Source organism: Tupaia chinensis, unplaced genomic scaffold (genome assembly GCF_000334495.1).
Source record: "Tupaia chinensis unplaced genomic scaffold, TupChi_1.0 Scaffold143584_1, whole genome shotgun sequence".
NCBI lineage: Eukaryota > Metazoa > Chordata > Mammalia > Scandentia > Tupaiidae > Tupaia > Tupaia belangeri.
In genome coordinates, this window is record NW_006203430.1 from 1608454 (window position 1) to 1635077 (window position 26624).

The 26624-nt window shown below is 40.4% G+C and overlaps 1 protein-coding gene across 1 annotated transcript in view; it reads right to left on the reverse strand.

Moving 5' to 3' along the window:
• The window catches only part of LAMA1 (laminin subunit alpha 1), a 142001-nt gene that overhangs the window by 44920 nt on the left and 70457 nt on the right, over nt 1–26624 (reverse strand). The window contains exons 23-36 of the mRNA XM_006164146.3: nt 26119–26355; nt 24602–24745; nt 22801–22980; nt 21614–21799; nt 20867–20994; nt 19459–19579; nt 17744–17881; nt 11827–11948; nt 9172–9258; nt 8728–8921; nt 7735–7877; nt 4731–4820; nt 2726–2837; nt 1383–1545 (exon numbers count right to left, since the gene is read on the reverse strand). Of these exons, the coding sequence (XP_006164208.1) occupies nt 1383–1545; nt 2726–2837; nt 4731–4820; nt 7735–7877; nt 8728–8921; nt 9172–9258; nt 11827–11948; nt 17744–17881; nt 19459–19579; nt 20867–20994; nt 21614–21799; nt 22801–22980; nt 24602–24745; nt 26119–26355 (2045 nt within the window). The remainder of the gene's footprint in view (nt 1–1382; nt 1546–2725; nt 2838–4730; nt 4821–7734; nt 7878–8727; nt 8922–9171; nt 9259–11826; nt 11949–17743; nt 17882–19458; nt 19580–20866; nt 20995–21613; nt 21800–22800; nt 22981–24601; nt 24746–26118; nt 26356–26624) is intronic.

Genomic DNA, 26624 nt, shown 5'->3' on the forward strand with positions numbered 1-26624 from the left:
ATATTCACAATACAATTTAAAATAGCAAAAAAAAAAAAAAGGACCAGCACATGACCTGATGGTTATGTCAGTGAACTCCCACATAATGTTAACCATGGTTCAAGTCCAGACCCAGTGGCTTAAAACTCATGCTGGGCGTCAGTGCATGCATGCCCAAAATCCTGAGTGAAGAATGGAGGAAAAGGGATTGCAGCATGATCATCCTCACGGGAGGGAGGGGTGATTTCTTGCTTCCTGTCTCTCTGTCTCTCGAGTGAGCATATGTGCCCTATAGCAAAAATCTTCCTTTAAAAAAATAAATAAATAAAATAGCAAAAAACATCTAAATAATTTAAATACAGAGAATAAAGTTTTTTGGTTTTTGGTTTTTTTTTTTTTCTTTTTTTTTAGAAGAAGGCCTCTTGGTGCATTGGGATCCTTGAATGTCTATTTTGTTTCCCTTTTAGGAGGGTATGAGTTTTTTTTATTTCTCTTTCATAATGGGCCTTGTCCACTTTTGCCGTATCTTCAAACTTCCCTTTCTCTTAAGCAGACATGGTCTTCCACCTCTCTGAGCACTTCTCTCTCTCTTTTTTTTTGCTATAGGGCACGTGCGCTCGCCAGACAGAGAGACAGAAAGCGAGAAATCACCCCTCAGGGGGGATGGTCACGCCACATTCCCTTCTCCTCCATTCTCCTCTCGGGATCTTGGGCACGCACACACACGCACCCGGCGTGAGTTTTAAGCCACTGGGTCCGGGACGCGAACCGCAGTCGACTATGTGGGAGTCCAGCGACATAGCCATTACGCTAACTGCTGGTTCCCGAGAATAAAGTTTTGATGGAATATTATATGACCATTTAAAACAGTACCAAAGACATTTATCACAACCTGGCAGAAAGATAGCTTATAGGAAAATGTTAAGAAAAAAGCCTGAAAGGAAGTTCCAAGCTTCTTGTGACTGTATATAACAATTTTTGGTGACCTCTATGTCATCTTACATTGTTTTTTTTCAGTGAAGATTTATATAACTGAGCTAAATTATCGAGGAATAAAGTCTATTTGTCTGAAAGATTTCAGCCTGGGTAGCCACTAACAGTATTTTCTATGAGAGTTTATTGCCTTATACTTCATCTTCAATAAATTTGGTACCATGAGTCAGTTTTGCGTGTGCTAGGTGGAAATGGTGGTCTAGAGTCACAGAGAGAAACAGAATCTATTGCATAGTTGTATAAAGATAGGCTGCACTGATTACACTTTCCTGTATTTGGAGGAGACTCCCTCCCTTCTGTTAGGGCATTCTAGCCCCAGTAAGCACTTTCTTTCCATTATGCCTCCTTCTCCCTCAATGTCTGTTTCTATCTCTACTTGACACTGTTGAGAACGGTACTTAAGAACTTACTTGAGTTCAAGGGCAGCATTTTGGTGCAACTGCATGAAATGTCTTTTCTGTATGTTTTCCAGCAAAGCTGTAATATTCTGCCAGATATTCTGAAGAGTAGAATTGGGGAACTGGAAATCTTTGTCCAACGTCTGATTTAAAGTTGTTGCCTTTTCAAGCATTTCTATGGAGAAAATTCATTGATCATTTAATATGTCTCCCAAAGTGAACAGGACTAAATGTAAAAACAGAGAAAGCTCTTCACTAGGGTTCATTTAAACTGAGTTGGACGTCCATGCTAGACTGGGCCAGGCCATCCCTGTATCCCATGTACTTTGGACATCCCCTAACAAAACATTTATAAACTTAAGATTGCCAGTTCATTTAACATACAACGTCCCAGGTACCTATAATCTCCATAAAGGCAGGGATTATGTCCATCATGTTGACCTCAGCATTCCTCGTACTTGCTAAAGACATTTGCATATAAAAGCTCCTCAATAACTATTTACTCCATGAATAAACCACCAATACTTGATACTACCATTTCTATTAAACATTATTTATTCTAATAATTTCCTTACCTTTTACCTTATTAAATATAATTTGCATCGGATCTTGTACTTTCTAAGCCTCTTACTATAATCCAAAAGAAAAGCAAGAATTTATTTCTGGTAGCCAGAAATCTAAAACTGGAATGTTCAAAACCAGACCAGATCCAACTGGGAGGTGACTACTTATTCTGCTATGGTCAATATACTTAGGTATTAAATTGAAATCCCTAATCCTGTCAGCTCCTTTTCCAGCCAAAGAAATGGGAAAGTATCATATCAACTTCACTGTAATGGGGTTTGAGAATGAGAATGTGTTAGGCATAATAGAGAAGATGAAAAAGGAAACATCCATTTATTAAGTTAGTTTTAGTGTTTGCTATAGGGCATGTACTTGCCAGGGAAAGACAGAGAGAGGGAAAGTGAGAAATCAACCTCTAGGGGCGAGGGCGATTCTGCAATCCCTTCTCCTTCATTCTCCTTTCAGAATTTTGGGCATGCCCATACATGTGCCTGGCTGATTTTCAAGCTTCTGAGTCTGTGATTTGAACCACCATCAGCCATGTGGGAACCTAGTGCCTTATCCTCCATGCTATCTGTTGGCCAGTAAACATCCATTTTATAAAAGATAAAATTTTCAGTGAAAAACTATGTCCTGGATATTTCAGAATCCCCCAACTATGGAATATTTTAGTTCTTTGGCTCTAGGAAGTCCAATGCAAGAGACATATATCTATTTGTATGTTTTATAAAGCAAATGTGACTCTATCAAATAAAAATAACACCCCCAAAACTAGACACCGCCCACAATACCTCTGATGTTCATCTGAAGCCACTCAATGGAAGTTGCCAGGTCCTGGCTCTCACTGAGGATCCTCTCAGTTTCCCTCTTCACCTGCTGGCTCCTCGTTACCATTCTAGTGAGCTGACAGAAACATAAGATCTCAGGTCAGTTCGACATTAAACAACATTTGAGTTTTGATATGCTAGTTGGTTGTTACCTCTTTTAAGCAAGAAAACACATTGCCAGAATGTAAGGTAAAAATGTACATGATAATGCAAACTAAGATTAGGATTTTGGGATTAGAAGCTGACTAAGTGGGGCTGGCCCTTAGTGCAACAATTAAGTGTTTCACTTAGGAAGCTGGATCCTGCATGGCAGACTGCAGTTTGAATCCCAACCCTGGCAATTTGAAAATCACACAGGCATGTGTGTGTGTGTGCCCCCAAATCCTCATGAGATGGAGAATCAGAGGAAAGGGGATTGTGGTATGACCAAGCCCATTAGAGCAGGGTTCTCTCTCTCTTTCTCTTTTCACACCCTCTGGGGAGGGGAGGAAAGAAGGAAAAAAGGAGGAAAGGATGGAAGGAAGGAGAGAAGGAAGAATAGTTAATCTACCTATTAAACCATATATTATGTGCATATTGTGAAGGTCCCCTATGCACTTCAAGACTCAAGTATATGAAGCATAGAAGATAAAAGTTTGCTGTATATCATGTACTTTTTTCTGTTTTTCTATGCAAAAATGTGTCATGACTTTTCTGACAGCTCAATGTATGGACTATGAGAACCTAGTCTCAATCAGTTAAGAACATGCAATCAGGCAAACTGGGTTTTAGACCTGATTCTACCAGGCCATAGCCCTAGGCATCACTAAGCTCCGTCTATAACATCCAGGTAATAATGACACTACCCACATGGGGCTGTTATGTGGATTAAATTAGGTGTGATGTCCATGAAGCAGGCAGCCCAGAGGTTGAGATATAGCTGCCTTCAACTGTTATTTTTTATCAGGAATTTTTTAATTTGTGAAAGGAATGGCTGTTTGTAATTTCCAAGAACTCAGCCTGAATCTAAAAGTATTTTCTAGTCAAGACCAAAGAAAATCTTCTTTAATAGGTAGGGAGAATTTACTTTAATCAGTTCAGCTTATCACTTCCTGCCAAATGCTTGCTCGCTGAGGTACTTAAAGCCCAAACTTAAACCCTTAAACTCTTTCCAAATCATCATTAATTCTAAATTAACAGGATCCAAGCTAATGCTTTTTTGGGGGTGCATGATTGTGTATGTCAAGAGACAGAGACTAGATACACATAGGTATAAGTAGACAGGCTGTCATGTTACATACATATATACACATACATGCACATATGTATGCACATATAAGATTAATAAGTGAAAAATGGCGAATTTGACAACAGTCTTCCCTCACTATCTGCAAATTAGAAGATTCTTTTTGAGTCACTAAAAATTATACCTCTGGCCAAGGCTTAACAGAATAAATAATTCCCTGCCAACATAAAACAAGCTCAGTTGCCATTTTAGGTCTACAAATCAGAGTCGCCCCAGAATAAGGCTCAAATGCTGCACAGACACTACATACTGAGGTCTGTGCAATGCTTCCTCAGCCTGGCCAGCCCTGAGAGCATTACTGGTGTCCTGTGGATGCCTCTGAGGGGAGCCTGGTGCTTGCCATCTGCTCAATTAGAGAATGAGTTCAGGAGAAGGAAGAGAGCCTCAGCAATCCTTTAATCCTGCCCCCACCCCTTTGGTTCAGGGGAGAAGGAAGTCACACAGCAAAGGGACTGCCCAGTTCTCCTCAGCAGAGGTGATAACACAGATTAAGTGAGGAGTCTTTCCCCAGCAAACGACGGAAAACGGCAGGATTAAAACCAGTCTGATGATACATATCTGGAGCATAGCTCCTAGTAGGAACAGGCTGATATAAACAGAACGTTCCAGAGAACATCAAGGTGCTCTCTCACCAGCATGAGAGAGTGGCTGAGCGATAAGCTGGTTCTTTAGGGAAGAATTTACCTCTTTTTGCAGGTTGTCTGTTTGTTCTACAACGCCTTCCCAGTGCATTTTTGCCATTTCCTTTTGAGAGTTTTCTTGTAATAAAGCTTCCTAAGAAGAATGAAGGAAACAAATGACAATGCCTCAGAGTAAAGTATTGTGGTTCCTAACAAAGAATCGCTTGTTATTTTCTTTTTCATTCACAGAAGTTCTTCCTTTTTTTTTTTTTTGTTTGGAGAGGTTTTCACTATAGGGCGTGTGCGCTCGCCAGACAGACAGAGACAGAGAGACAGAAAGCGAAAAATCCCCCAGCCCCCCTCAGCGGGGATTGCCATGTCGCAATCCCTTCTCCTCCATCCTCCTCTCGGGATTTTGGGCACGCACACACATGCGCCCAGCGTGAGTTTTAAGCCACCGGGTCCAAGACACGAACAGCAGTCGACTACGTGGGAGTCCAGTGACATAGCCATTAACGCTAACTGCTGGTCCCAGAAGTTCTTCCTTTTTTGAAGTGATCATTTGAAAAATCATGTTACTCAAGTCTTGACCATCACTATATGATTCCATACTGCCATCATCTGCATTATATTTCCTACATAGTTACAAATTTACAATCTGTGTGGTAAGCAGACTCTGATACTGCTGTAGTCTAACTTTATTTCAATGTCAGATTTTAATTAAAGTTGCCAATATCTTCAAAACTACTTACTAGGTTAAAACACAAAAGTATTTAATAAAAAATGTTTACAGTTACCAACAATTAAGTGCTTAGTTTATGTCTGCACCTTTTCAATTTCCTTACTCGTATAATTTTATGTAAACTTTATAATTCTATATAAGGAGATTTTTACAAGTTAATGGAAAATAAAATTAAACTACAAGCTTATTTTGATACAAAAAATTGTTTAAAAATTCATGCACAGTTTTTTTGTTTTTTTGTTTGTTTGTTTTTAACAATATACCTTTTCTGGGACCAGCAGTTAGCATAATGGCTATGTCGCTGGACTCCTACGTAGTCGACTGCGATTAGAGTCCCTGACCCGGTGGGTGGCTTAAACTCACACCAGGCAAGTGTGCGTGCGTGCCCAAGATCCAGAGAGGAGAATGGAGGAGAGGGGATTGTGGCATGGCCACACCCCTGGTGGTGGGGGGGTGATTTCTCGCTTTCTATCTCTGTCTCTCTTTGTCTTTCGCCAGAGATAGAAAAACCTCTCGAAAAAAAAACTCTCAAAAACAATATATATATATATGTTTTATATATACCTTTTCCATGAAGGCCACCTGTATTGCTATTTAGAGTCAGGGGGTTAAGTAACTTGCCCAAGATTGCTGTATTGGTAAGTAACGAGAACAGTGAACAGGTCAAAGCTCACACTCCTAACCTCCACTGAATACTTTATATAAACATAGAAGTTAATTAATGAAATTTAAAACTGGTTTAAATGAGAAGAAATCTTTCAAAATTATTTAGACTTTTTCTTTTTTTAGAGAATTGTTTTACTATAAGGTGTGTGTGCTTATAGGATAGACAGAGAGACAAAAAGCGAGAAACCACCTCCGCTGGGGAGGATGGCCATGCTGCAATCCCTTTTCCTCCATTCTCCTCTCGAGATTTGGGGCACACACCCAGACACACCTGGTGTAATTTTAAGCCTGGTCCAGTACTTGAACTATGGTTGACTATGTGGGAGTCCAGAGATGTTATCATTACACCATCTCCTGGTTCCCAAATCAGTTCAACTTTATGTCAAGTATTTATCTTACTTGAGAAACTTAAAATATAATTGTATCCTGAGGCCCAAACTGGCAGAAAACAGTATTTTCTGATTGTGTATACAGTGATTGAAAAATAAATTGAAGTATTTCTTTTTTTTCAGATTTTTTTTAATGGCTTTTGCCATTTCAAGAAAAATGTCTTTTACAGTTCCCTAACCTTTCTTCACTGCTATATTAGAGAAAAGACCACTGAAATAAGAATGAGGCAATGAACCAGTCCCACCCAACATACACCCCTAAGGAAATATTAAATCTAAGAGAATCTTGAGCCTAAGAAAAGGAATTTAGGAATGACCATTCTTTTTATGGCTGTGTTACACAGTGACTAAGTTATTGCAAATTATAAGGTATGAGTACAAATATAAAGCAAAATCTAAAAAGCACACATTTTTCCAATTAAAAGTGCTAACACAGGATGCTGTCTAGTAGGTCAGCTTCTGAACTTTCCACTCTTTTTTGATCCAGACTCTGTGACAAAACATAAAACTAGAATTTACCCCCCAGAGATTTTTTAATAGCGCCTTCCAGGGAGGAGGAATTTTGTGCTCTGCAACTCCAATTACAAATACATGCAACAGAAAATGGTCATCCTTAGCATATGCCAATGCTAGACGATACTATCCAAGTTTATTTTCTGAGTTTGTATTAGGACAGTCATTCTCAAATACCCAAAGCTCTGACTTAAAAAAGGAGGGTGTCGGGGACCAGCAGATAGTGTAATGGTTATGTCGCTGGACTCCCACATAGTTGACCACAGTTTGAATCCCAGACCCGATGGCTTGAAACTCACACCAAGTGTGTGTGCATTTGTCCTCAAGATCCTGAGAGAAGAATGGAGGAGAAGGGATTGCAGCATGGCCATCCCCCAGGGGAGAGAGGGTGATTTCTCACTTTCTGTCTGTCTCTCTGGCGAGCACATGTGCTCTATAGCAAAAATCTCTAAGAAAAAAAAAGGAGTGTGTGGGCTTCACCTTATTCCAAAAGGCAAACTGAAGATCACAGGGGAAAAAGTTATGGTACTCCTAAACAACAGCGTTGTCCTGCCGTGAAGTTATTACTTGAGATGTTGAGTCCCCTGCCACCAGTCACGCTTAAAGAACAGCTAAAAACCTCCCTGTGGGAGTCAGTGGAAGTGAGGCTCCTCTCCTGGATGCGAGGGCAGGGGACAGACAGATGCCTCCAGTCAACCCCACCGACCTCACCTCTCGCTGATACATGTTTCTATCCATCGCTGTATTCTAGTACCTACCCGGAGATAATCAGTTGTATTTTCCAGGTTGGATAAAATTCCATATGGGATGGGGATAACACCGGTGACATTCATAGACACAAGGGCATCGCCAACATAATCCAAGTCATTCAGCAACACACCTACGCACTCATCATTGCAAGCTGAGAGGGAAAGAAAGAACAAAGAGAGGTACAGGGAATGCAAACTGGTCTGCCCATTTTCCCATGAGGTTGCACGACCTTGTAAAATGTTCACAAAAATGTCGTGTATATGATGAAAAGATTATTGGCCAGCCTGTGGCTTGGTAGTTAAGGCAGATAGATCCCACATGGATGACTATACAATTTGAGTCCCAGATCCAGCACCTTCAGAAGCATGCTGGGTCTGTGCATGTGTCCAAAATCCTGAAAGGAGGAGAAAGAGGAGAGATGGCTGGGTGACCGTTCACTGTTGAGGGTGCTTTCTCACTGCTTCTCTTTCTTTCTCCTCTCTCTCTCTCTCTCTCTTTCTCTCTCCACTAAGCACACACACCCAACAGATGACTATGAGATACACTTGCCCATGAAATAAATCAGAACCAGAAAAATAAACAAACAAACAAATGAAACATCCAGGATTTGCAAGAGCTGAAGCTATAATGAAATCTGGGTAACACAAATGACAGTGTCACTGATGTTTTTCCTCTCATGAGTTGACAGACCCTGGGATCCACTAAAGCAATTATTAGTGCAGCTAAGCTCTGCAGTCGAAATTATTGTGCTGCTCTGAGTGCCAGAAAAGAAAATGTTGGTATTCTTAAACCTCCTGCCACTGCTTACAAATGCACAAGGGTCGAGTTCACTGGATGCAAAGGCAACCTAGACTTACCTCAAATAATATAATAAAACAGGATGTTTCACTTCCTGCTGAAAAAAAACTGCTGACACAACAGGGTGCCCTAACCAGTTATTTCCTCAGAAAAGAAAACATTTAAGAAGAAAAATCATCTCTAATGAGATGAGAGATACCCACAAACACAATCACTTTCCACCAGGATGTGCCTCGGTTCACATTCCTCACATCGGAGCCCAGTGGCTCCTGGCCTGCAGACACACTGCCCAGATACGCGGTCACAGTTGTTGTGAACAGAGCCATGTGGGCTGCAGTCACACTTCTGACAACTGCCACCCAGTGTTTGAGGGTTCCCATGATAGCCGGAAGAGCACCTGCAAAATGAAAGAGATGCAAGTATAGACCATACAGCAAATACCAATGAGTATGTCCATAAAGCACGCTCATTTCTGCCATGTGAAAAGCACAGCACACAATACACGGGTCCCTTCATCTCAGGGGACTGTTCTGTAACAGGAATGAGGTCCCAGAGTGACTCCCAAATTACTTCAGTAAATGTATCCAACATGTTATGAAAGGGGCAGATGTACCCAGCAGTCTCCAGAGGGTAGCTCAGCAACGCACCTTTCACAATATTGACCTTCATAGCCCAGCAAACAGGCATCACAACGGAAATCATGATCACCTTCCAGGACACATGTGGGGCTGAAACTGGAAGAAAACAATTAAAAAAATTTTTTTAGATCTGTAACTTTGAATCTTTAAGGTATTTCTTCATCACTCCTAGGGTACACTGGACTGTTCTCAAACTATGTGATTATGCTGGGTGATTAGACGCACTGTCTGGATTTATACACTACTAAATAAAAAGTAGGAAACACGTTATCAGCTCGTGTGTGTGCATATCTGTGTGCATATCCTGTACTCAGAAGACCTCCATCTAGTGATGATCACTGAGTGCCAAGTGGATCATAACTAGGTAGTCACCCAATAAAAGAGCCACCCATGTAAAAAAGCTCTGGTGAGTGAAGAGTTCCTTGGCTTACAGGGTGATAAGGTAGTAGGAGGGTTGAAATGACTATGAGCAAGCATGAAACACAGCAGGGAGAAGAGGCCCACGGAGAAGGAGGAACAGAATTTGATTTGACATGAAAGGAGAGGACAGGAAGGGGAAAGAACAGCTATGACTTCGGGTGGAATCTGGAAATAAATGACCTACAGGTGGGAAGGGAGTCATATGGTAGGTTATTAGAAGCAAGGTGACAGAGCCACTCAAAGTTTAGTAATCTCAGATGTTGGTCGCTTTCAAGTGTTTCAGCTTTGGGCTGATGTCTTTCTTTCCAGCATCCTCCGCTTCCACGTTTTAAATAACCAAGGCGCCATCTAGAGTCAAGGCTGGGTACCTGCACACTTCGGAAAAATCAAGAAGCCCACTAGGGAAAAGTCTGGTTCCTTTTTGACTCCTAAGATGAAATTTCCAGCATGAGTCTCCAAGAGCTCCATGCCACTTTTGAGTTGTTTTTTGTTTTTGTTTTCACATCCGTAATAGTAAAGGATGGATTTCAGTGGAAATGCAAAATATTTCGAAAAAGAACAAACACGTGTTTTAATCTCTCATATTCTGAGCACACATGAATGTTCACATCCTCTTCATCTCTTCTAATAGTGCAATCATTAATTTATTAATGTGAGCTTCGGACATAGTTATATCCGTTATAATTGAAGAAGTAAAATCTTCAAATTTGCAGAAAGGTACAAAGTAGGAAGACGAAATATCCTTCTAAATATTTCTCTGGGCACATACAGCAACAGAGCTATAGGTATAAACATAGATACGATATAGACATATAGATAGATAGAGAGGGACACATTTTACTCCAGAATGGCATCACTATACATTCAGTCGCATACTTCGATTGATCATTTCTCCAATTCTGTTCCTGCAGACATGCTTGATTCTTTGCTCAGTGTTTGTACAATATTTGATTCCAGAAAGGTGCCACATATCTATAACCAATCGCCAGCTACCTGTAGTAGCTATTGTGGTTTTCCCCTAATTACTCCTGAATACGAGTAATGCTAAAACACATCAGTCTTCACACAAATATGCAAGTATTTCTATAACAGAGACTACAGAAATGGAATTGATATATTAAAAATTTATATACAGATTGGATACAAAAAATAAGTAAGAGTAACAACAAATTTGAGGGTGCTTGATAGTTGACAAAGGAGTGTACACACAGAGCCTCTTTTTTCTTTTTTGCATTTGCCATGGACATTGCTTTGCTTGGAGACAATGAAAAATAGAACAGTCAGTGACCAGCAGTTGGTGTAATGGCTATGTCGCTGAACTCCCATGTAGTCAACTTCGGTTCAAGTCCCCGACCTGGTCGCTTAAACTTAACGCTGGGCATGCGTGCATGCATGCCCAAGATCCCAAGAGGAGAATGAAGGAAAAGGGATTGTGGTGTGCCCATCCCCTGGGGGGGAATTTCTCACTTTCTGTATCTCTGTCTCTGTCTTACTGGTGAGCACACATGCCTACAGCAAAAAAAAAAAAAAAAAAACTCTCAAAAAAAAAAAAGACAGTGAAACAAAAATTAAAAAGAAAATTTGATTTTAGTATACTAAAAGTTGGCATTTTACCTTGATATGTTCAATGTCTTGCCAAATATTCTAAGTAATAATAAAATGCTATGTATGAATTATAATTTTTATTTATATCAAAGAGAATCCATTGATATCCCAATGCCCACTTCAACTGTCTGGGGATTGTTTGTTTGTTTTTTCATTCAGATAATTCTACATAAACATCATGAGTACTAGGTAGAAACTATTCCTAATTTTATCACTTTGCAGCATTTCAGCACTTAAAAAGGCACCTGAATATATGAATTCTAACCCTATTCCTTTGAGTCAAACAGGAATTGGATCATTTTATTACTATTCATAAAATTAATAAAAACTCATCTCTATACAGATTGAATACATAAGCAGGGTCTTCAAATTTATCTTAAAAAGAAAAAAAAAAAACCTTAAAAGCCCTTTCTTTATTTGGTTCCATTCTAACATCTAATACCAACAAGAGTGCTTTGCTTTTGAGAAAATTCTCATCAAATGCTCATGAGATTAAACACTGCTTCTTACAATTAGCTTTCTAACACACGGAAAACACTAATAAAGGCCACACAGACACTCCAGAAAATGAGGCTGGGCGTGGACGCAGCCCCATCTCCCATGAAGCTAGCATGCCGGGCTGCACCTGTGCGGGCCTACCTGTTAGGGTAGCTGTGAGGACAGGTGCACAGAGAGCAGTCGTTGGCCGAGCCGGTCACCTTCCCATAGTAGCCGGGAGCACACACATCGCAGTGGTCACCAGCTGTATTATCATTGCAGTTCTGAATCCCCATGTTTCGAAAGGAGAAGAAATTGATGGGCAATTGTTAGAAATTATCCTTATCTGGTCACAACTAAGCACTCCCACCTTTCATAGCAGCTGACTTTTTTTTTAATTCTTAAGGAAGGAGGAATATTCTTCTTCATATTTTAAAAATTCTGGAAACATTTCCTGCTCTCTGGCCTTCATTCATCATAAGACTACATTTATCTAAGACAGCCTAGAAATTACTAATACATTCTTCTTAAGGAAAATAGACACAGGATTCCTACAAAAAACCAGTTTGGGGAACCTTAAAATACAGATCTAAATTATACAGTGACCCAAAAAACTATGTGAAACACTGGTTTTACACACAGTCGGGGTTCAGCAATTATCGGAAGGGAATTGAAACAGCCAAGGTGGATGGATAAATGATTTAGGGATTAGACAATGAGGAAAAAAATTCATAGTCATACAATACCAATAGATAATAGATTTTTGCAATAACCAAATTTTACCTCATTATTGGGACTTGTGGTCTTCCTATTTAAAAAAGAGTGCACAATTTTTCTAAGCTAAAAGAGCAAGCAATTGGTGCCATCTGATTCCAATTTAAAATCTGCTTTGCTTAATTCATCACTATTTACCCGGCTCCTGTGCACAGGAGTCCATGTGTGATATAGCTGGGACGGAAATACCAGTCACCCTGAGGAGCCCCTGAGCAAACTCTAAAACTCACTCTTTTATCCTTGGCAGTGAGAAATGATGAAATCGGTATGCATTCTTATAAAACCAATTTATATTTTAAGACTATTTTTCAAGCCATTTTTAAATTTAAAAATATTCCAGTAATTTTACTTTAAAATGGTGTTCCTATTTCACCCAATAAAAGTAGATTTTACTAGGATCCACTTGGCCCCTAACACCTGCCTCTCTTTAGAAAAAAAAAATTGCAACCTCTCACTTAAAAAGTAAATATGCTAAATATGGGTTGCAACAATATAGAATAAAACTGGCAAGTAAAATATTAGATGATGAGAGGATTGAAGCAAATACTACGGTTTTTCCATTGCTGACATGAACTCTTGTATAAAAAACTCTTCCTCCTCCTAACATACACTGGATCATGGGTTTATTGCTTTTCAAGATTTTAGAGGATTTGAGACCAGGTGCTCCAAAGAATGGAAAGGAATAAAAATTAGTCGATTCACTAAGGAAAACACTATAGAGGTTTCTAAAAAAAAATAAAAATTAAAAATAAGGATCAGTGTGGCATGGTGATTGGGGTGCTGACCAACTACAGTTCAAGTCCCAGATCTGGTGGCTTGGAAATCATATGGCCCATGTGTGTGTGCATGCCCAAAACCCTGAGAGGAAAATGTAAGAGGAGGAATTGCAGTGTGGCCACCCCCCAGGAAGGGTGATTTCTTACTTTTCTTCTCTCTGTCTCTCTCTCCAGTGAACACATCCATCCTATAGCAAAAATCTTAAAAACAAAACCAAAAAATAGTACTGGGCCACCCCATGGCCTGGTGGTTAAGGAAACCAATCCCACATGGCTAACAATGTTGTTCAAATGCTGACCCTGGCTGCTTGAAAAACACACCAGATACATGCACATGCATGCTCCAAATCCTGACAGGGTACAGAAATGCATGACCATGCCCCCTGCGGGGGGTTCTCCCTCTTCCTCTCTCCATTTCTCTTCTGGTGAGTGCCTATACAGTCTAACAACAACAACAAAAAAGAACTTTACGGTCCAGCAATCCATCACTGGGTATATAGTCAAAAGAAATGAAATCAGTATGTTGAAGAAATGCCTGTACTCCCAGTGTTCACTGTAGTACTAGTCACAGTAACCAAGATATGGACTCGACCTAAATGTATGTCCACAGATCAACGGATAAAGAAAATGAAGTGTATTTATAGAAAAGAATATCATTCAGCCATAAGAAAGATTAAAATCTTCTCATGTGAAAATCCGTGGATGGGCGCCATCAGATGACACGGTGGACTCCCACATGGCTGACTGCGGTTCGAGTCCTGACCTGGCAGCTTCTTTCTCACTTTCTCTTTCTCTCTTGCTCTCTCACTCTGTCCCTCTTTGGTCAAATTAAAATAAAGAAATAGATAAATAAAAGTTAAATAAAATAATTCTTAAAAATAAAAAAAAAGAAAGAAAAGCCATGGATGGACCTAGAGATCACTATGTTAAGTGGAATAAGCCAGGCACAGAAAGACAAACACCACATGATCTCACTCATGTGGAATCTAAAAAAGGTGACCTCAGAGAACAGAGGCTACCAGAGAGTGGAGAGGAGGTGTCGGAGTGGGGACAGGGAGAGGTTGGGCTATGTTAACAAAGGTACAATTAGTTAACAGGAGTAAGTCCTGGCATTCTATTGCATAGTTGGGTGACTCTAGTTAACAATAATATTCTGAAATAGGTAGAAGAGAGAATTTTGAACATTCTCCCTATAAAGAAAAGATAAATGCATGAAGTGATGTATATGCTAACTACCCTGATTTGATCATTACATAGTGTACTTAAGTGTCCAAACATCAAACTGTACCCCGTAAATATGCATAATTATTATGTGACAACTTAAGAAAAAGAGTAGCAGAGAAATAGGGGCCTATTAATAAGAACTAAACTGTGGGATGAACTGATGACTGGGGGAGATGCACAGAGAACACTTTCCAATAATTATCAGTGTTTCTCCCAGAGGGGATGGTGGAGAGTGGATAGTGGAAGAGAGGGACTCCTGAGGCATTTAGCTGACTCTCCCTGAGTACCGCTCTGGTCCTTGGTGTCCCCACCCCACTGACAGGTCACATTTCTAATGGATCCCTTTTATGAGAATTCCAAACATGAAGCCAGGAGAAACATTCTATACACTGGATGACAAAATCAGATCCAAAAATGTCTTGACACCCACTTGTTCAATAACAAGTATGGAGGGAGTGCTTAGGAGATTCCGTTAAAATTAAATGAATTCTGATACTAAATCACAAAAGGCATCTAAAAGCTGAAAACTGAGAAGGAAAGGTGAGGTCTGAGTTCAAGAGCAAGAAGTGAGTCAAATGCTATATTGTTGGAAAGAATGGGAAGGTCTTTATGTCTAGTTAGTGCAATGAGGTAGCAGTGACCAGGAGGGCTAGATTATTCAGCTGTGTCATGGAGATATGGTAGTTTGAATTAGAAAGGGATGTCCCATCTCTTCCTGGAGTGAAGGCATTAGGCTCTGGGCATGATGCGTCAAGATAGATGGTGATAAAAGCATCTCAGGATGGGGAACAGACCTCACAACCACATCACATAAACCCAGCTACTCAATACAATTTCAGGTACATAAACTGAGGAAATATGGCCTGAAGATTCAGGGCCTGTAGATGTGTGCATGAGGGATTCAATAAAGTAGTTTTGCAAGAAGAGATTTGTTAAAATACTACCACTTTGTATTAATAAACTTGAACTAGTGGTTTGTTTGCATCAATGGCTTCAAAGAATAAAACTGCACCAGCTAGTACATGATTTAGGGGAACCAGCTCCAGGAATAACCAGAGCTGCCCGGAGGTGAGTTGGCCTGCTTTGGGAGTAAGCTCCCCATTGTTAAAGGTGTGCGAATAGTCATTGAATAACCACTTGGCATGGATGCTCTACTTCAGACTTAAAACCTGAAAAGATTGGCGAGAATGCAAGAACCATTGCAACCCTGAAATTCTGTATTCTAAGCCCAGGCTATTTTCTGTTGAGAATGGGGCTTTGGTTACAGATATTGGCAGTAAGTGGTAACCAAGAATGAAGAAGTCACTCAGGACAGAATATAGAACCATAAAAAGGGGGAAAAGCATGAATAAAAATGTGATCTGTTTAATACCATGAGATTGCAGGAGAGCAGAATAAATTTAGTCTTTGTCTACTTTTCTGGCAGTACGTGCCATCATTGTTGTATACTGCAACATTCCATTAACAGTCCCAGCTAAAGTCTCTTAGGTATTTTAGGTTACATCCAAGAAAAATCATGCAAATCATTTACCCAGAGTAGGGACCTGCCTGATAGCTCTGAGCCATAGTTCACTTTAAGGGGAATTTTCCATGGTCTTCCAATAGATTGAGTTAAGCAGGCTGTTATTTGTAAGGTACAAATCAACAGATCAACTGCTGATCTTATAACTTTCCTTGGTGAATCTGGGTCAGGAAAGGCAGGGTGATAATTTAATAATGTTTTAGGAATATTTAATCTTGCTAAAATAGGTGCAACAAGGAAAGATGAAGCATGAGAGAACTGATCAACTCCTTTAACTACGTCCATGACCTCTGTCTCCATGATTGGCCAAGAGACCTTCCCAGCTAATTACACCTCACTTTATTTGCCTGAAATCAATTCTCTTTAAATCCTTAAATGAGATCTTATTTTCTCAATTAGGTCTGCCTTTACTCTTTGGCTGGAGCATGAGCTAATTAGACTGAACACATTTTTAAAAATGGTGTTGCAGCTATTTACATCTTCATTAAATCCATTTTACCTCGCATGACCAGAATAATTCTTAACCTCCACATAATGATGGAGTCAGCAAAGGTTAACATGTATCTTTTTTATTGAGGAAAACCATGCCGTACTTCTTTTTCTAAATTCACCTGTGCACTGCTGTAGTGTAGCAATTTTCCCAGGGGAAATTGCCTTTAAACTCCAAGTACAAAAGACACCTCTGAATGAAAGAAGCAGCAGATCCAGGATGGCCCATTAGAAGCCCGTTGTCCTAATTCTCTGTTCTGCTCCCCATTCAGCATCTCTAAGGCTTCAGGGATGTCCTTCTTAAAGGGCAGTTAGTTTTCCTTCACTGAGTTATTTTACCTAGTGGTTAGTCTTGGCACAATTTATATAAGTAACCAATATTTTCAACTGAGTTCTTGTATGGAATGAGATTTTAGAAGGAGGCGATGAATATCAGATTAGTTTACATTATCAGTAAGAGCTTATTAGCTTAGGCAAAAATCACAGACACAAGCGTTTGTCCTAAGGGCTTGGTGACTCAGTGGTAATACACTGCTCAGGGATGCTGGACCCATATAATAGGTCACAGTTCAGTTCTGGAAATAAGCACCCATGATCCTGGTTGGCTGGGAAGCAGGGGGGAATCATGGCTGAGACCCTGTTGATGCCTGTCTTTCTTTCTCTCTGCCTCTCACTCTCATGAAAGAAACAAGGTTAAGAAAGAAAGAAAGAACAAAAGGGTTAGTCTTCAGTGCCACAGCATTCTGTCTGGATCATGCGGTGTTCTCCAGTGGCCAAAGTTCTCCTCTTGTCCCCAGGACTAACATAGTCTAGAGGAAGATGGCAGGCATACCAAGATGTGAACATTCTGTGTTACATTACCATCTTCCAAAAGGATACGTATTTTTTTTAATATAAAAAGAAGGCCCTATTTTACACATAGAAATAAAATTTCAATATTTGGCATTAACTTATTATAAAAACTTCAAGTGAGTCTTTGAACTCTATCAAATAAAGTTCTCATCTCTTTTTTACTTTAGTCACCAGAACTGCAAGTGAAAACAAGGTGCATGTAGCTAACTCCCAAAGGGGTGCCCATGAACAAACTCACCAATGAAGTAAAATTTATAATAATTTCCACTGGCTATGTTAGACCAAGCTCTTCTGAAGGAAATATATTTATATTTTATAGTATTTAGCTAAACTTTAACTTACTGCTACAGCAAGGAACTGTATGACTGTAGACCTGAAGTGTAAATACCCATTTCTATGCTAACTCTAATCTTCAGGCCAGCACCCACACAAGCAAGCATACCAGGCACTTCCCAGTTTCGGGGTCACAAGCATCACTGTGGTTGTTGCAATTACAGGGCACACAAGGGGCAAGCAGAGGTCGGGGTCCCCTGCCACCACCTTCTGGGAGTTTCCCTCTGTAGAACCCGGGAGCACAGTCCTGAGGGGATGCAAAAGGGGAAAACAAACAAACAAAAAAATCTGATTAAAAATTAGGCAAAGCACTTGAATAGCTCTACCTCCAGAAATACACAAATAGCCAATAAGTACATGAAGAGACCTATCATCACTATCATTAGGACAAGGCAGATCAAAAGCACAGTGAGATATCATTTAGTATTTAGAAACTGGAAAACAGCACGTGTTGGTGAGGCTGTGAAGAAGCTGGAACCCTCATGCACTGCAGGTGGGAATGTAAAATGGTGCAGCTGCAGCTGCTGTGAAAACAGTATCGTATGTCCTCGAAAAGGGAAAACTGAATGTGACCCTGAAATTCCAGTCCTGGGTATGTATCGAAAAAAGTGAACTTGAAGAGGTATCATACACACATGTTCAGACCAGCATGTTTTTAAAACGGAGTTTCAAACTGTCAAAATTCTCCTGCCTCAGTCTCTGCAAGTCGGTGGGGATTACAGGCACATACGCCCACACCTAGACTTAAGGTTGAACGGGAATTGAACTCAGGCCTCCCCTGCGGTCTCAGCCTATGGAGCACAGTGTTGTAACAGCATGCACCCCTGTGCTGGGTCATAGCAGCTATGTGGCTATTTGCAGTAGTCAAAATGTTGAAACAAGCCAAGTCCCTATAGAAGAATGGATGGATAAACAATATATATTGGGTCATCAGAAAAGTCATGACACATTTTTGCTTAGAAAAAATATGCCACGACTTTTCTGACAACCCAGTAGTATATCCATACAAGGGGATATTATTTAGCTTTAAAAAGGAAGGAAATTCTAACACATGCTATAGATGGATAAACCTCAAAAACATTATTTTAGGCAAAATAAGCCGATCACAAAAAGGTATGATCCACTTATGTGAAATACCTAGAGTGGTCAAATTTGTAATATCAGAAAGTAAAATGGAGTTTCAGGAGCTAGAAATAAGGGAAAGGGGAATTGTTGAATGCGTACAGAGTTTCAGTTTTGCAAGATGCAAAGAGCTCGGGAGATTCCACGGCAGTGGGAGTGCACACTAGTTTCGACTTATCTGTGGGGGATACTTTCCAAGACCCTCCATGCATAATGGAAACCACAGATAATACCAAACTCTATAAATACTGCTTTTTCCTATATGGACATTTCTGTGATAAACTTCAACTTATAAATTAGGACAATAAGAGTTTAACAATAACTAATAATAAAAGAGAACAATTCTAACAATATACTGTACTAAAAATTATGCAAATGTGTCGTTGTCCCTGAAAATATCTTACTGCACTGGACTCATCACTATTCGGACCATGGTTGACTGCAGGTAACTGAAACGCAGAAAGCAAAACTTTAGGTAAGGAGGGACTGTTCTACTGAGCTACTGTACACCTACGAATAGTCAAGCTGGTAAATTTGATGTCATGCATATTTTACCAAAAATGAATTTTTTAGAATTTAAAACCAGAGGAAAAAATAGTAAAATAAGATATATACAAGCATTCTGTTCAACATTTAGAGTAGCCGCGATGAACACATTTCAACTCAAAACAAGGAAACAGATTTTAGCTGGAATCACCCTACCTGACATGAGAATCCAGCCGTACCAGGAGGACAGAGACAGTTCTCTAAAAGGGATGCCACCTCTCTCTTTGGGTGCAATGCTTCAGCCTTCCTGCCAACCTCCAGTGAAATACCTGAGATTCTGCGCAACCATTATGTTAAGAAGTGAGAGAGGAAATACTAACATTGAAAAACCTTTCTAGAAACCTTGCACATAACATTTGCTTATTTACAAAACCAGAGCTTTCCTCTCAACATGTGTAGTGGGTTGGTACTCATGATTATAAACAAAATACATTAAAGTACATTAGTATTGTCATTTTACAATGAAGATCCTCCAAAGACTATATTTATTTATTGAGAGAAAGAGAATTTTGCTATAGGGCACATGAGCTCGCCCGGGGAAAGAGAGAGATAGAAAGCGAGAAATTACCTGCCAGAGGGGATGGCCATGCCACAATCCCCTCTTCTTCATTCTCCTCTCAGGATTTTGGAACCACATGCACACATGCCCAGTATGAGTTTTAAGCTGCTGGGTCTGGGACTCAAACTGCGGTCGACTACATGGAGTCCAGCAATATAAGCATTATGCCATCTACTGTTCCCCCTCCAAGGACATTTTGAGTTTAAAGATAATGTTACAGGAAGTGCACTTGAAAGCCCACTTGAAGTACTGGTGTGGCCAAGATTTACTACCTTTCTCATGGGGTAACATATTAAATGAATAGGGGACAGCATTCTTTACTCATCAGTATAAAGAAATGGGAAGTGTGGTTTACGTGGCCAGAAAATGGCTTTTTTTTTTTTTTTTTCCTCTAAGAGCCCATCAATACAGGGCAAGCAGATAGTGGAATGATTATGTTGCTGACTCCCACATGGCCGAACATGGTTCAAGTCCTGGACCTAGTGGCTTGAAATTAACGCTGGGCTCCTTTGCGTGCATGCCCAAGATCCTGGGAGGAGAATGGAGTAGAAGAGATTGCAGTGTGGCCATCACCCCGGGGAATGATTTCTCACTTTCCCTTTCACTGTGTCTCTCTCTGGTGAGTGTCCACTCCCTATGGCAAGAACCTCTAAAAAAAAGAGTCCATCATTATGCATTTATATTTTATATCCACACTAGAATAATTTATGTGAATATTCACACATTCTATAATGACATTAATATTTAACAATGTTTTGATAAGAAACTGATATTATGTATGGAGGGGTTTCAAGAAGTTTGTGGAAAAACCAAATTAGTTATAAGTTCATTTTGGTGCAAAAAAAATTTGAAATTCATGCAGTTTTTACATAATATCCACTTCCCATAGTTTTGGAAGCTTTCTCATATTAATAATGATAGTACATAATGGGAGTAAAGTGAATCAAACCCCTTCAGTTGGTTTCAAACAAAAATATACCAAAGATTCTAGAAACTTTCAAGTACCTGCTTTGCTGTAACCCTTGACCGTATGATGCCTTGATGAGGATGTACTCAATATTGCTAAGAACGGACATAAAATCCGAGCGTGTGACAGGTTTTTCAGAAACAGAATTAAAATATTTCCAAAAATTCTGTGGATGAGAATCATATTCAATTAAGTGAGAGGACAAATGCTCACAGGCAATATGAACTTACAATGAACATATTTATCGCATATGTTTCTCCCGATGCCAGCCCTGTTCTATGCATGCCACTAAATTTAATTGATGAAGATCTCCTACAACCTCTAGGGAACAGGCACAGAGCCAGCCTCATGAATCAATAGATACACATCACTCGGGCAATGCCAGCAACATGAATGCTCAGTCAACATCTGCTTCATAAACAAATAGACACTACCCAAATTTGAACAAGCTCGAAGACTTCTGTGCCATAATATCTGTTGGGTCATCAGAAAGGTCACAGTGTACTTTCCATGTTTTTCTACGCAAAAAATGCATCATGACTCTTCCAAGGACCCAATAGAAGGTTGAGGCCTGTGTAGCAAGATACAGATTTAAGATGACATTGCCACTAAATTAACATAATCCTAATAAACATTTCTTAAGAAGATAAAATAGGTTTTAGAAATTTCACTAAACCCCGTGGAATTTGATGCCAGTCTTCTAGTCACCCTATTATGAGTTTCTTCGAGTTTTTACCGCACTGTTGGTAACGTTCAGGACATACGTGAAAAGATCGCATCATCACCTCTTTCATTGCCACTTCTTGTTCCTGTCTCACTCCATTCTCTGGGGCTGGTGCATCCATGTAAATGACCTGCTTTCTGATCCGACCTCCTTTGATGAGAACTTGGGGCTCAAAATTGTAGGTGCCGACGCCATCAGAGGAATAGAAGGCGATGGTGTACTTTAGTTTGCCACCGTAGGCCATGAGCTATCAAACAAGAAAGGTTTCTTACTTCTCTGGCACAGTCTCGGCTTAGAAAATGTTATTGCCAACCTGCTACCATTTGAAAGAAATTTTGCTCTTAAAAACACATCACGTGGATGAAATAAGTAGTCTGGAATGTGCTTCTTTCTACTACTTATGGATGGATTATTAACTTGGCCCAAGCTATAGTTCTTCTCAATGACACCAACAGAGGCAAGAGCCAAATTAACAAAGCAATGTGGTGACGATTCTAATTTTTGGAGTTTCTTTGAATTAAAAAGTATTGGTAGGTGTCCCCATTTTGGTAGTGCGGGTGGTAGTGTACTGATCTGCAGAGCTGAAAGCCGCAGAGCTGACTGTGGGTTTGGGTCCCGAGTGGATCTCAAACATGCTATGCATGGACATCCAAGATGTTGACTAGCTCAAGGTCTAGGGGAAGACTGGAGCATGACCAACCCTGACAAGGTGCCCCTTATTCTCTCTCAAGAAATAAACTTAAAAATATTCTTGAAAAAAATTATTTACATCTATAGAAGTACTGGATGTATATTTGCAAATTTTAAAGATCAGGGTGTATTCACACACAGACTCAGGTGTTTATATAGACAGAAACCCAAACAATACATTTTATGGATTTTTTATAGTAAGTTTCCCCCCCCCCCAAAAAAAAAAACCTGAGTGATCATTTCTTAAGAACTTCCTGGGCTATAGCACCTGGGTTTGTATTGAGCTGATATTAGTAAACATACATTTGTTGAATGACTTCATTGGGAAAGAGAAAATTCATATGATTCAAATTTCAAAAGACTCAAAACCAATAAAAAATGTTAATGGTCCATATGTCTGAGGGGATTTTTACACTGAACTCTTCAATCCCCACTAAGAAGAGGAAATTTTACAGCTACTTCTTCCAAACACAGGCCAGCACAGACCATAATAGTTTGAAATGATATCTGTATCCTCCAGGAAGCAAAACTCAGCTCTAGGCTGGGTGTGTGCCTCACCTGGTCTCCCTGGAAAATCTTCGGCAGCCGCCAGTAAAACGGCTCTGCCTTAACATGCTGCCGGACAGTCACAGCATCTAGCAAGACATCGGGGGCCTGGTAATACACCCCCTCGGCCGTGCCTCTCAGGTTACTCTGGGAAACCACTCGCAGGAGAGGCTGGTCTGAATCCAGCGTCACCTAGTCATTGAAAGGAAGACAGATGCATTTCAGAATATGAATTAAGCACCCTTGTTTGACCCATCAGATGGCACCATCCTTTCACAGATGAAAGTGCTCCATTATAAGCAGAAATAGGAAAGACTGCCTTTAAACTAGACATCTGCATGCAAATGGACTGGAAGTGCTTTAAACTGCTACTGCATTTAGGATCCCATTATTGCTACCTTGACACTATGTTAATTGAGTGAAAGAGACTGTTAAGATGTTGCAGTTTTAGCTTTTCTCCAGTTAAAGCTTTTGATATACTAGAGAAGGGGCAACACTGAATGTTTTTAGTTAAGCTCTATTTATTTCCTTGGACATCAGAACCCCTGATCTGATCATGACACATGTATACATATACTGAAATACCACACTATAGTCCATGATCATGTTCAACTATCATATGCCAATTAGAAATTACAGTTGGGCCAGTTGGGTGGCAAGATGATAGGGATGGCTGGATCCCACATGGCTGGAAACACGGTTCAAGTCCCTGGCCCTGCATCTTGAGAAACAAGCATGCCCAAAATCCTGAAAAGAGGGAGAAAAGGAGAAGAGATTGTCACATGACTGTTCCCCAAGGCGGAGGGGAGCGGGGGGGAGGGAGCTTTCTGATTCTCTCTCTCTCTCCGGTGAGTGCACACATCCTCTGGCAACATTTTAAAAAAAAAACTATAATTAAAAACAATTTAATCAAATCAACAAATAATTTTTGAAACTCTGCTACATGGGAAATGAGAAAAAATGAGAAGTATTTTAAAAGAGGATATAATTAACTGTTGAATATTAACAAAAATTAACATTTATTGCATGCTTTAAAATATGGAGCTCTGATTCACATAAGGGGGCTTTAAAAGACTCATGGGAAATCATATTATGAAAAAGCATGCATGAATTTCAAATATTTTTTGTCATTAAAACAACCCTATACTTTAAATCTATTTTCCATGAACTTTGAAGTCCTCTCATACATTAACTCACATTAGCTTTCTAGACTATCTGGTGCCATAAGAGCAAAAATTGAGTCCAGCCAATGGTGTTGCAGTAACACAATACTCTGCAATGCTCGACTCACTTGGGAAGGCCCTAGGTTCATGTCCTGAGGTCTTCTTGTGTACCCTGAGATTCTGGCTGGCTGAGGCTGGAGGTGGACTGCAGAGTGAGGACTCTGTTGGGGGTCTCTGTCTCTCTGTTTGTCTCTCATGAAATAAATAAATAAACTTTTTAAAAAAGAGCAAAATTGGGACCGGCAAATGGCACAGTGCTTACATCGCTGGACTCCCACATGGCTGACTACAGTATGAGTCCTGGACCTGGTGGCTTGAAACTCACATTGGGTGTGTGTGCGCATGTGGGAGCAAGATCCCAAGGAGAAAATGGAAAAGGGATTGTCGTGTGACCATCCCCCTGGGGGGTGATTTCTCACTTTCCCTCTCTCTCTCTCTCTCTCTGGAGAATACAAGCACCCTAAGGCAAAAACCTCTCAAAGAAAAAAAGAACAAAATTTAGTGTGAGTACTTGACTGGCTCTCCTACCCGCACCTGACTCCCAAGGGAAAGTGGTTAAAGCAGAGCCTATTCACTATGTGGTAACTTACTGGGATCCTCACGTAGCCCTCCAGCTCTGAGCAGATGCCCGACAGCCCAAAGCAGAAGCAGGGGCTGCACCCCAGAGGGTTGTCTGCCTGGAGTGCGAAGGTGCCGGCTCGACATTCACTGCACTGAAGGCCAAAGACATTTTCCTAAAGGAGAACAAATAAGAGACTCACTTTTGCCTGGAAAAAAAAATTGCAATTTCTGAGCAAATCAAGACAAAACACAACTCTAAAATCACTTTGGATCCATCAACGTTGGAGCGCTAGCTATCTTCTCGGGTATCTTCCCTATCTTCTCTGAGCTCTTTCAAAGACTCAGTGGTTCCCAAACATGGCTGATTATCAGAATCATCTTGGAAGCTTTCGGAAAGTACAGATTTCCTGATAATAATCTCCTGGGATGGCCCTGGAATCCACCTCTTGAGCTCCCAGGTGATTCTAACGAACAGCCAGTGTGGAGAACTACTGGTCCCCAGGTGATCATTACGGCAGGTACTTGCTGTTCCGATGGTCTGTAATGAACACTGTTGCCATAACTCCTGATGTAATCATCCCACACTGTATGCAGGTACTGAAAAATCATACTGTAACAATGTTTATGTTAATAACATTATTAATTAAAATATTGTTACAATGAAATATGGTAAGCCAAAATTAAGGAGGCTGGTGTCTTCGTTACTCCCAGGTCAAAATATCTATGTGAACCTCCCTTCAGTATCTCCAGATGCTAGTCAGCTCATTACCCTCTGCCCCTCAATTGCCACCCATGGGAAAAGGGCCAGAGAAGGTGACAGTCACCTCCTAATAACAACACAAATTAGGAAAATTAATGAAAATATGTAAGGTTGCCAATGTCATTGAAAGCTTTCCTCCAGGGAGAAAAATAAACGTGAATTTCCTCGGGCATGGCCAGCACACGCAGGAGTGTAATTGCCTCACAGCTATGAGATCGCAAATCTTGAAGCACTATGTTATCTATTTTACCTGAATATTCATGACAGATTGGCTAATCAGCTAACTGGAACACATGATAGAAAACTCCATGCAATTTTCACATCAGTTTCCCCACGTGACGCATGTAATTACACAGCAAAAATTCCACTTTAAGAATCACCCCTCACTCTAGAACAGCCTGCAAGGACTTCAAACTGAGATATAGAAGGAGTGTGAGCTCATGACGAAAAGTGCATCTGGAACCTCGCTGCTTATTTTAACAGGTGAAAGCTGAATGATGGTGCAGTGGTAACATGCAATGCTCTGCAGGGCTGGCCTTCAGGGGAGGTGCTGGGTTCATATCTGGAGAGCCCCGGGAACACACTAGACATACACATGCCCACGATCTGGGGCTGGCTCCGCCTTGGTGTGGATTAAAGTGGGAAGACCCTCTTGAGGATGGCTGTCTGTCTCTTTCAGCCCTTTTGCTCATAGAAGAAAGAAATAAACTTTAAGTAAATGAAAAACAAAGTCAAACCCTAAGAGCCATAACGATGAGGAGAAAGTGGAGGGTTGACAGCACGCACCTTGCAAGAGCAAGTTCCAGTTTCCTCTGCACACTCGCAGAGACCTCGATCCAGGTCGCAGGTGTCTGCCAAAGTCCCCCTCAGGTCACAGTCACAGGGGACACAGTCTGGAAAGTCTCTGTGACCCAGGGAGCACTGATCGCATCTCCGTCCACCAAATTCAGACTTGCAATGGCAATCCCCGGTGAGCACATGGCATTGAGGACTGACCGATCCCACACGGCTACAATTGCAGGCCTGACAGAAAGAACATTAAATGTAAAAGCAGCTTTTATGCTCTCATAAAGATACGGGCATAGGGAGAGGGTCTTCAGAAATTCATGGACAATGCATATTATGAAAAAAAAAAAAAAACCATGCATGGACTTCAAACATTTTTTGCACCAAAATAAGCTCATACTTTAATTCTATTTTTCCATGATCTTTTTGAAGTCCCTTTATTCCCCTAATTTGAATTATAGGAAAACACTCAATGTGGGAAACTTTTAGAAATGTATAAATCTCTT